We start from the raw sequence: 12,285 nt of genomic DNA, 5'->3' as shown, positions 1-12,285 counted from the left end.
TGAAACCATCACCTCGTATATATCCACAAATATCTTTAGAGGCAACTTAATAATATGAAATCTAGCAACCATGACCACGATTATTAAGTCAGATTATTACACGAAGCGTCTCTCCCGTGCCGTGTGGTTCCCGGCACCAGCACAAAAAGGAATACGACCAATCCATCTCTATCCTATGGATGTTGTAAAAGGCGACTAAGGAATAGGCTTACAAACTTGGGATTCTTTTTTTAGGCGATGGGCTAGCAACCTGTCACTATTTGAATCTCAATTCTATAATTAAACCAAATAGCTGAGCGTGGCCTATCGTAGTCTTTTCAAGACTGTTGGCTCTGTCTACCCCACAAGCGATATAGACGTGACCATATGTATGTATGTATGTACCTATGTATGTCTCTCCCGTCTGACCTACGCAAATTTTGCAAGGGAACCTAACGCAGCAGAATCCTACATTATCAGACGTGATATTTGTAAAGTATGCGTTAAGTATAAAAATAATTACATCCATATCTACATGTCCGACGCCCGTGGACCTTCGTTTCGGCCGCCGCCTGCGCTGTATGACGTTGAGAGCGGCCTGCGTGCTCGCCGGCGAAGGATTCGAACTCTTGCTGTCCACACTGCCCTCGCGGTCTTTGTCTTCATCACCTGATGATACAAAAAATTAAAAGATAAACAAGGTTGAAAATTTAAAAATTAAATGGAAACCGCAGAAGATTAAGTATGTAGGCATTGTGACGAGTGGAGAGATGAAGTCTCTTGACCTGACCTTTCGCATGTTCAATTTTGTTTTGTATAAACAGAAGTCACATCTTTCCCTTCCAATGTGTTATAGCGGCCTCAGTCACTTCTGTTGTGGTAGCGGTCAATGGAGACTCACATTTTCGTGCCAGCTCATTACTACTACTACGTTACTTTCATCCAGGCGTAGTGTTCGCCGTGAAACCTGCGGCGGGACTTCTAAGCGGCAAAGTTACGGTGGCATCCGGATCTGCCGTACCGGTCGAAGTAGCGGGCAGAAAAGAATCACTCCTCCAATACAAACAAACATAGCTACAATCAAGCCTCTATCCCGGAGAGGTAGTCAATGATCTCCGTATAATTACATACATACATACATAAAATCACGCCTCTTTCCCGGAGGGGTAGGCAGAGACTACCTCTTTCCACTTGCCACGATCTCTGCATACTTCTTTCGCTTCGTCCACATTCATAACTCTCTTCATACAAGCTCGGCGGTTTCGGGTACTTTTGACCTGACCCTTTACCAGGACGTCCTTAATTTGATCAAGATACGTTCGTCTAGGTCTTCCCACTCCGACCTTTCCCTCCACACTCTCCTTGTATATCTGCTTAGTCAACCTGCTTTCATTCATCCTCTCCACATGACCGAACCATCTTAACATACCCTTTTCTATTCCTGTAACTACATCTTCTTTCACATCACAACATTCCCTTATCACGCTGTTCCTTATCCTGTCACTCAATTTCACACCCATCATACTCCTTAACGCTCTCATTTCCACTGCATTTATTCTGCTTTCATGCTTCTTTTGCCATACCCAACTTTCACTCCCATACATTAATGTCGGGACCAACACGCCCCTGTGCACAGCCAGTCGAGCCTTTTTGGATAGTTTCTGACTGCTCATAAAGGCATGCAAAGCTCCATTCACCATGTTCCCCGCGTTCACTCTCCTTTCAATATCACTATCATACTTGCCATCTGATGTAAACTTTGATCCTAGATATACAAACTCTTTCACTTGCTCCACTTTTTCTCCTCCAATCAAAATATTACATGCTGTCATTTCTTTCTCCATTTCAAAAACCAGTGTTTTAGTTTTACTTACGTTCACTTTCATTCCTTTCTCTTTTAAAGCTTCATGCATACAGTTTACCATCTCCTGTAACTCCTCCGCTGATGACGCCAGTATAACCTGATCGTCGGCATAGAGCAGACATTTGACGAGTAACTCATTCATCCTTAATCCACTTTTAGACTCTTTCAAATCTGTCAAACAGCTATCCATAAATAGGTTGAACAGCCACGGTGACGCAACACATCCTTGCCTAACGCCTTTCTCAATCTTAAACCACTCAGTGTGCGCTCCGTTTATCCTGACACAAGCACTCGAATCCTCATATAAGGATTTCAGTGCTCGTATTAAGAGACTGCTCACCCCATGCATAGAAAGTGCTGACCACAATTCATTCCTCTCAACTCTGTCATAGGCCTTTTCCAGATCTACGAATGTGCAATAGACTTTTTGACTCTTGGCCAAAAACTTTTCGGCTATGCACCGCAAGGAAAAGACCTGATCAGTACATCCCATTCCCTTTCGAAATCCCGCTTGAGCATCCCATATTTTGTCATCAGTTTCATTCCTGACTCTATTAATCAATACCTTAGCATACAATTTGCCGACGACGCTAAGCAGGCTTATATCACGATAATTTTTGCAGTCCAGCTGTGACCCTTTTCCTTTGTAAAGTGGCACGATAACAGCCTTACACCAATCTTTTGGTACTCGGCCGCTTCTCCAACACAAATTGAAAAGGCAGTACAACTGACTAGCTACTACGCCTTTTCCTGCTTTAAGCATCTCGACCGACACTCTATCACACCCAGCAGCCTTTCCCGCTTTCATACTCTTAAGTGCTTCCACAATTTCGAACATTTCAATTTCGCCTTCCATCTCATTCTCTTTTTCTTCGCTATAGCAGAAATCTTTCTTATTTCCTTCCTCCGTATAATTCTTTTGCTTTATCCGTACTTATTAATTTTCTTATGCGAGCTCGTCCGTTTTCACTTGACATCACCTTTCCCTTCAATCGAAAATAAACAATCTATTTATATTTAATTCAAAAGAAACGTACCTTTTTCTCTCTCCTCCTTGGCGGGTGTAGCGGTGGTGTTCGCCGTGGAACCCGCGGGGGGACGTCTCAGCGGCAATGTCACGGTGGCCTCCGTAGCCGCCGTGGTAGTAGCGGTCGTCGTAGCGGCGCTCGCGGTAGTCGTAGCGGGCGTAACGTTGCGCGGTGACGACCGGCCCGCGTCCTCCAATTCGAACTGCGTAAGTTGATACGTTTTTAAACGAAGCAATGCTTGAAATTCAGTAAAGGTAGTAGTTTCGGAAAAAATGAAGTAATTATTGTGATGAATTAAATTGAATAAAATGGGTTCTCTAATTTATTATGTATCTATACATTTTACACATTAAAAAACTTTTTGATGAAATCTTTAAAATAAAATTGTACAACCACCTTTTCAAATCGACTAAGGTGATCACAATAATGGAAATATGGATTATTTACATTTTAATTGGCTTTATTTACATAGATTTATACTTAAAATATTTTAAAGTGCATACTGTACAACGGTAAAACCTTTATAATACATTAAATTTATTTTTATTACAGTGCGACAAACTGGTTGTGAGATTAAACTAAACAATTTTTTTACCAACTTCTTCCCTTCAAAAGGAAACAAAATAATAAGGTTAGTACATTAAAACATACACAACAAACAAATCTACTACAAACAATGAAAACAGAGGTTTAATAAATAAAGATAATCCATTTGTATGATGCTTTTTTTTTAAATTATACTTAATCTGCCGGGTGATAAGCAATATGGAGGCCCAAGGTGGTGCACGCAAGCTCAAATAAAGCCTATTTATATAATGTGATACTAAGTAGATACCTTTATGTATAAGTATGTCTACTAATACATAATAAATGTTTGCAACATCCGAAAGGGTAAATATGAGGATTCTGGGATAAATTTAAGACCTTGTAGTACTCATATTATGCAAATAAAAATTTGAATTTGAATTATATATTCTTCCCTTGAAAATCCCCAAGTTGTATGTAGGGTAAAACTGGGTAATATGCCCCACTTTATTTGAAAATCAAATAAAACAAAAATGGTAAACGATATGTTAGAGATCTTTATTTAGGATCAATATTTAGCATTTTGATAATGTTATGACAACATCTTAATCTTATAGGAACGTTTCTTACTTAAATAATAATATTAAAAAAAAACCTTAGGTGGGGCGTTTTGTAAAGCACCTATCAGCTAATATGCCTTACTCGTCTTATAAAATGCCCCGGCTTATAAAAAATGCCCCAGTGATTGTTTATGTGCGCAAATGAAATCAAAAAATGAAAATAACGACGTCTTTTAAGTAAACACAAATATTGGGGCTCATACATTGTGTATTTCTTCCATCAGTCTTTTAAATCTTACATTAATTGAAGTACTTATGAAGATAATTAAAAAAAATTGAACTTAATAATATCAAACATACCATTAACGATAAATAAACAACTTCTTTAACATAAAATAAAAGCTTTGCAGTTTTCTAATAAAATAAACCAGGTTACAAAAATATCAAAAAGAAAATTATAGAAAAAAAGAAGAGAATTAGTGGCTGTTTTTCTTCATAGCTTCCCTCTTAACTTTTTGTCCACAATAATTACACAAACGTCCATACATTTGTGTAAAAATTTTATGTGCATTCAGTGCACTTGTTTTCATCCAAGTCTTTCTTCTTCAGACGTACTAACATGATGAACATCCATTTCTTGTACTTACTCAGAAGACGACGAATAATCTACTTTTTTTATCTACCCTATCTTTGGCTTTTTTGTATTCGTTTCAATTTTAGATTTCTTACTTGTATTTTCTTGATCATGGCTTGAGTCATCATTTTCTGATATATTGGCGGCATCTTGTTTTATATTACTTTTATCGCTTCTTGTTTTTTCAAATATTCTTTTCTTGACTCTTTTGCCTGTATAAATGTTTGAATTTGATCATTCTCAGAGGTTTAATTTTCAGACCCATTTGACTTATTATATTCACATATACCCTTTGCTTTCCCTGATTTTCCCTTCTGTGCTCATCATCAAGCTAAAAATCTTAAAAAATTTGGATTTTTTAAGATTTTTAGCTTGATCTGTGTTCTCGTCTTCAGAAATATCCGTCATATCGGGATCTTTATTCTTAGTTGCTTTTATCTCTCCAGTCTTTTTTCCTTTTGCTTTTTTGGTTAAGACTTTTTCTTTAGGTTAAACTTTTGGTTTTCTTTTTTTAATAATTGCTTTTCTTTTCTCAATATTTTCTGTAGACGTAAGGACAACAGCTTTTTGTTTTCTCTTTGCTGACATTACTGGTAGTACGGGAACTGGATGAATCGTACTTAAAAGCTTAGTAGGTGTTTCTTGAGTTTCAGACGATTCGTCTTTCTGAGGTGCTTTAGACATAATAACCGCTTTCACTGATGATGGTCCTGGCTTAGATACATTGTCAAATAGTTCGTTCAAAAACATCTTTCATTTTTATATTGTTTAGATACTGGGGCATTTTACAAAATGAGTAGTGGGGCATTTTTTCAAATTTGATTTTTAATATGCCCCATCACACTTAAGGTCGCAATTTCCAGGTCATAACGCTGACTGCAACAAAACAATATAGCCTATTTATGTGTATTTACAGCAGTATAGGTCAATTCAACACAACTATAACAGCAATCAATATTTATGAAAACATTTGCAACTTACCACAAATTATTTCGACGCAAAAAAACTTAATTTATCAATATTTTCTAATCTGACGGAGAAAATCACGCGTGAATTGCAGCCATGTTGTCGGGCGACTAGTGGCTACTCGCGTCTCAGTGGTAGCGCGCATAGCTTTGTTTGTGTGCGTAATAAGTGAGTAGGGCGTTTTGTCAACTGAGGCGTTTTACCGAGTTTTACCCTATCGGGAAAGAGGTAGGAAGAAAGAGGAGGGGGTTTATCTCTAAGATGTCATAAAACATAAAATACTAATTTCTACGTGTATTTTCTTTTTCAGAATTTACTGCATACCGTACAACAGTTATTGTCCTTGTCAAAATTCTTATCAAAAAAGATGTGTGTCGTTAGGAAACGTCGTCGTGTCAAATCAAACTATATGATTGATGTGTTAAATAAAAAAATATACTTTTTAGAAAGACACAAACACCACATATAGCTACAATCATGCAACATAAAAACATATATGCGATGTACACATAATTTTGATGAAATTATATTGACTACCTATATCTATTACTATTGTGCAATTTCAGTTGTCAGTGAGAAAGAGTTAAATTACATAAAATCTCGATAGAAGAAGAAATAAAATAAAAAAGTTATTTGCACGGAATTACCTATAATATATTAACAGCAGAACGGAAGACAGGAAATAGTCAAGGAAATATATTTGACAGCTTTTGGGAAACGCATTCACTCAGCAGGCGGAAAATAAGTTGGAATTAAAGCAATAAATACTATTATATTTTTTTAAATGGTGAATTCTAAACATGCGGAGGTGCCAAAGAGCTCAATAAAATTTTGAAAAATACACCTAAAGCTGTCTCATAGACGGATTCGACCCGTCATGTTGCGGTAAAACCATGCCGGGAGTGCTAAGTGCGAGCCTTGTGTACAATCGCGATTGCCAATGCTCTATCAAAATGTTTCTGTTTAAATATATGACATTGTTTACTAGATGTATAATATGTTATATGCCGACGTGAAGTTTTCATTGTAAGTATTTCTAATAAGGAACTAACAAACCATATTAAAGTTGTTGAAATTTCTCAGTGAAAAGTAAATTACTAAAAATATTTAACAACAAAACCTTATTGATATACTACGAGCAATTATTCTAGTAACTCATAACTCATTAACTATAAGCCATTGACAATCGCGAGGTCCACAACGCATTGTGATCAAACAACAACGCGGCTTGGCAACAACCTTATTGGCGGGGTCGAGGCGTAGCCGCCACGAGGGCCGCCGCTCGCTGTTCGCCGCTATAGTCGCCGTGGCGGTGGCGTGCGCGACCGCCAGCGCGAGAGTCACGGCCACGTCGCCGCCGCGCGCCTACAACGTCGGACATTCCGCTAATTGACACATTTCACCATACTACCTGCTACAATTTCGATACCCCTTGTAAAGAGCTTTCATTCAAATGTGTATTCCATTATATTTATGTTTCAATGTCGATTGCTCTTCTTAAATAAAAAATAGCCTTCATTAATTTCACTAATTTCAAAGTACCAGCAATATTTTTTTTTCAACTATATCATCATTATCTACCCACGACGATTCACGAACGTACCAAAAGCACATGTTTTAACTACACCCCCAATTATCGCTTCGGATAATCTCAAAGAACAAAGATGGTAAGATAAGACATTACCCTTGTTAAGATCGTAAAAAAAACCTTGCTACCTTTTCGAATCCTTATTGAAAAAATATGTAAGCATCCTTATTTTTAGAAACAACAATACTGATAAACATTTTAATTTATCCCCATCTCTAAGATTTTTAATACAAATATTTTAAAATCGAACCATCCCAGATATCTTTTATTAGTCATATTTAACTCAATTGAATAACTTTTGCTATCAGCCGCTCCTCAAAATGTTTTTTTTTTGTACATATCATGAAGTAAGTATGAATTATAATTAAAGACGAGTATATCGCAACAAATTATGTCCAATTAACACGAGCTGCGCAGTTTGTGAATTATATGGTACAGTTAATAATTAATACAAACAGTCAATGGACCAAAGGACATGAACACAAAAAGTTCAAACTCAACGTATGTACAATATTGTAATGTCTCTAGAAATATTAATCACGTTCAGGGCACCAAGAGTTGTACCAATGTTTTTCTAATGAATAGACTTAGCCGGTACCGTTGTTGAAACAAATTTAGGTAAAAAATTCAAATTATGCTAAGCAATATTGAAACAACGGTAAAACCAATCGGCAGAAATATAAACTTCGAAATTACTTACTAGAATATACCTATATCAGTCTGGATCTTATGCTGTAGGTGGCTTCAGATCTCGGGCACTTTTGACACTCTTATTGGCTAGGTATTTTTGTTTGTCATTAGACAACTATTTGTCACTTCAATTTTCTTTTGACTTTAAGTTTAGACTGCGCAAAACGAAAGTATAAAAATCTCAAACCCTTTCATTAAACAAATACACATAAAAATAAATAAACCAAAAAAAGATTACTGAATTTAGTGACAAAATAGCGTAATTTAGATGCCCACCACCGATTAACAAAAATTTTGCTTGGCTTTTCATCTAAAATGAACTTAGTAGCTGTGTTCCTGATATTTGTGATGAGAACTTTTTGTGCAAGGATCATGATTGTCACACATACATGATCCATTGTTGATATGAAAATATTTGATATTCCTCATTACACATTTTACATGAACAATGTTTTCAACATCATCACAAAAACCCTACCCAGTTCTAAGGATTCCACGTAAACTTTTTGTTACAACCAACTTAAATCTCAACTAACCACACAGCTACTAAATTCGTGTAAAATGACAGCTATTTACGTTGACATGAAATACTTACGGTTCCATTATCTGGACTAGACACTGGGGCGTCTTCTTTCTTGAGGCTGGCGGGGGAGGGGCTCTCCGTGGTTCCGTTTCCGGCTTTCTTCTTCACCAGTTGCTCGGCCGACTTGATCTCGTCAAGGGTGACACCTTGTGTCGAGCGCCTGGTCTCACGGACGCGTTTCGCGTGCGCCTTCCTTTGCGTTTCACTTTCCTCATCACGCACCGGTGGCACGAAGGATCTGAAAATTGACAAGCTGTTCAAGTCGCATTCATAGGGTTAACACATTTTAGTACATAATAAGCTCAAAATGTGGTAACATAAAACTAAAATACGAACATTCATGCTTTTATATAAAAGAAAAATTACAACGAAAATACAAAACATGCGTTCAGAACAAATCGGAACAAAAACACAGCAACATTTGTAATGTTTGATCATATCACACGCGTTAACAACATTAATAAAAATAAAATGTATCTAGCCAAACAAATTGCTATACCTACTCGTATAAACTTAGAAAGGTAAGGGGTAAATAGCCAAAATTCATAAACATCTAATAACAAGACATAAGAGCAGTTGCGTATCAAAAAGTAATAACCATCATATGCGTGATCCAGCAATATATTTAGTTTTATTTATAAACACTTCAATATGTCTAATAATAAAAAAAAATACTGTCACATTGAATAGGTTTGGTATAAGTTCTTTTAAAGCCAATATGAATGCAGTTTACACGACTGCAATTGAACTGTAATCAAACTGCGCGCAATCGTGATTAAAATTGCACCTGATCAGTTGTAATTTGCCATCAGAATGCAGCTGAAATGCGGTCCATCTGTCAAGAGCCTAAGGGATAAATGATATTATAAAATTTACATCGGTATCGCAGGATCACAGTCACGCATCTAACTCAAACAATAACGCCAATATCTACAAAACTATTGATGGGTTTGACTAAATCAAAAGCACTCAAATCATTAAGAAAAAGTGCAGTCCATGTCATAGCTTCAATAGTTAACTATAGTCTATTGGTGTGGGTACTTATATAAAGGTAAAAAATTTACGCGTCACTAGTATCACATAATAAATTTTGCGTAAAATCCTTATTGACTTCCATTATTGTTTACCTTTATATAAATATACTTACAGTCTAAAAATATAAGTTGGTCTGTGACATCAGGACGGAACGGACACTATGGCATAAGTACATAAAAGATAGACCTTACTTAGTATGCATTTGACATCTGTCACAGAGATCAAGGTATATTTCACAGACTGTAAACTAAAGGGGAACTAAAGGTCAAGTCATCGCAACATAAAAAACAAAAACGGCATGTCCAAGCTGAGGCTAGAATGTGGGTTGTACTTGAAGAAATTCTTGAAAATGTTCCCTGGCGAGAGTTTGGTGGGCGTCGCGCCGCTCGGCGTAGAGTTACTACTGTTAGACTGCGACTCCACGCTCTCGGTGGAGCTGCCGGCCGTAAAATTAACTTATTAATTTCTCCTATTAAGAGATATAATGTACATGAGGGCTTTATTAATTACTCCCTTAAAGGACTATTCCCACATATCAGGGCCGTAAAGTTACGTACGAAAACTATATCAGATTTATCCCCAATTACCCATATATCAGAACCTATTTCGTCGAAATATCATTTTATACATTCTCTCGTCTGATTGACTGACACAGTGCTGACGATCAAAGCACAACCCAAACCGATAGGCTGAGATAGCTGCTGGAGATGTGAAATTTGGTTGCAAAAAAATGCAGGTTCATTGTAACGTGGGGAGTGCACCAAGAGAGGATTAAGGAGACACGGGCGGAGCCGCGGGCGTACTCATACACATACTTCTGTACACTTACGGCACGGGGCTTCAGTATCAATCCACAGAAAATGAATGCAGTGATATTTTTTAAGACTCTGAACGAAACACGGTTCTGCTACGTCACGAGCACGACCGGATATTCGGGTTCAAAAATCCGTTTAGAAAATAGCCTTGCTTTGAAGATAAAAGAATGAATAATCATTAATGTACTAGAGAAAAGAAGGAAGATCCATTAATGTACTAGATAAAAGAAGAAAGAATAATTAATGTACTAGATAAAAGAAGAAAGAATAATTAATGAACTAGATAAAAGAAGGGAGAATCATTAATGTACTAGACAAATAAGGAAAAATCATTATTGTACTAGATAAAACAAGGAAGAATCATTAATTTCTAGAGAAAAGAAGAAAGAATAGGTAATTAATGTACTAGATAAAAAAAGGAAGAATCATTAATGTACTAGAGAAAAGAAGAAAGAATCATTAATGTACTAGATAAAACAAGAAAGAGTCATTAATGTACTAACTCTACGAAGTGTTTCATCTATAACAAGACGTGTATAACGTATCTATCCATATCGCTTAATACTACAAATTTGTTCACTTGACAATCTAAAAATTTACTAAATATATAACAACAATCCAACAGGTTTAACATAATTTGGGTGCATTTAACACATCTACATGAGTAATTTATTTAATTCTAACACATTATTAGATATTTTAATGTAACACTATGGTACATTACAGCCATTTTATAACTCTTGTTGTGCTATTTTCTAACATTGTTTTACGAATTAAACCTACCACCAGCACATTTTAATAACAATTTGACTCATATGACATTAATGCAAGATAAATTTACTCTAACTCATGCTATCCTAAAAATCAATAAATTTAGTTTCGTTTCTTTTTTATTCATTCATATGCTATCACTGGCGACTGATGTAGTTATCATAGTGGTTGGTATCCATACTAATATTTTAAATGTGAAAGTGGGTTTGTTTGTTCGTCTTTCACGTCAAAACCACTTCATTAAACTTTGCTGACATAAAGTGCGGAGTACATTGTCCTTTTCACGCGATGGGTTCCGCGGGCGAATGGAAGTAGTTAACATGAATATAAAAAAACATACCTTCTAACTGTGGTCTGCACGGTTGTACTAGGTTTAGTGTAACCGGCCGTGGTAGAGGGAGCCGTCCAAGTGTTTGCGTCTCTGTCTCTTCTCTCTGTGGGGCTAATTCTAAAAAAAAAAACAAGAGCATAACATTAATTTCATCATTTTCTAAAAACTTTAAAGAGGAATATTTATTTAAAAATAAGTTTGAATTAAAATTTGAGAAAATATTTAAAACATTAAAAAATTTCATATGTGTTCTTTTCTAATTGAAACATATTTTCTTTAACTGGGCTATAATAAAAACAAAAAGAAATCTATATACTTATAACTCATTTCGTGAATTCACAGACTAGGTACTATAAGTAACTTTAGAATTCAAAGATTTACACATTGCAATGTCATAAAATGTAAGCCTAAATCAAAAATATGTCATTACTGACAAATCACAAAAATTTTAATGTGTACTTATTTATAAATTTTTAAGCTGCATGTAATAAATGAAATAAATAATAAACATAAAATAGAATAAACTGACCTGACCAATATATAGATAGTGTATATAAGGAGATGTTTATACTTACATTTTTAATATATTAAACATACACACAAATACACATATAAATACACTTTGAAGCATTGCAGACAAAATAAATATAAAGATATTATAGAGATGATATGGATTAACTATTAGGTATGTAGTGTGTTAGACCTAACTTGTGTCGTTGGCGATCAATTTTTGAACGAAATTGTAAAAAGTATAAATGTCAAATTATTATTAATTATATTATAGCTGAACGTGGCCATTCAGTCTTTTCAAGACTGTTGGCTCTGTCTTCCCCGCAAGGGATATAGACGTGACCATATGTATGTATGTATGTATGTGTCAAATTATTCTAGAAATGTCCATATATTTCAAAAATAA

At 35.7% G+C, this 12,285-nt stretch overlaps 1 protein-coding gene across 8 annotated transcripts in view; it reads right to left on the bottom strand.

Annotated features, from left to right (window-relative positions):
- The window catches only part of LOC106133952 (protein phosphatase 1 regulatory subunit 12A), a 60,259-nt gene that overhangs the window by 18,205 nt on the left and 29,769 nt on the right, over positions 1 to 12,285 (bottom strand). For 7 of the 8 annotated variants that reach the window (XM_060953475.1, XM_060953478.1, XM_060953476.1 and 4 more), the window contains 5 exons: positions 11,379 to 11,486; positions 8,430 to 8,655; positions 6,796 to 6,921; positions 2,881 to 3,073; positions 503 to 648 (listed from right to left, as the gene is read on the bottom strand). In XM_060953475.1, coding sequence (XP_060809458.1) covers positions 503 to 648; positions 2,881 to 3,073; positions 6,796 to 6,921; positions 8,430 to 8,655; positions 11,379 to 11,486 — 799 coding nt within the window. The remainder of the gene's footprint in view (positions 1 to 502; positions 649 to 2,880; positions 3,074 to 6,795; positions 6,922 to 8,429; positions 8,656 to 11,378; positions 11,487 to 12,285) is intronic. The other variant, XM_060953477.1, reaches the window with a different exon arrangement.

The sequence above is a fragment of the Amyelois transitella genome, chromosome Z (genome assembly GCF_032362555.1).
Source record: "Amyelois transitella isolate CPQ chromosome Z, ilAmyTran1.1, whole genome shotgun sequence".
NCBI classification, from domain to species: Eukaryota; Metazoa; Arthropoda; class Insecta; order Lepidoptera; family Pyralidae; genus Amyelois; species Amyelois transitella.
This window is presented reverse-complemented; position numbering and strand designations above follow the sequence as displayed.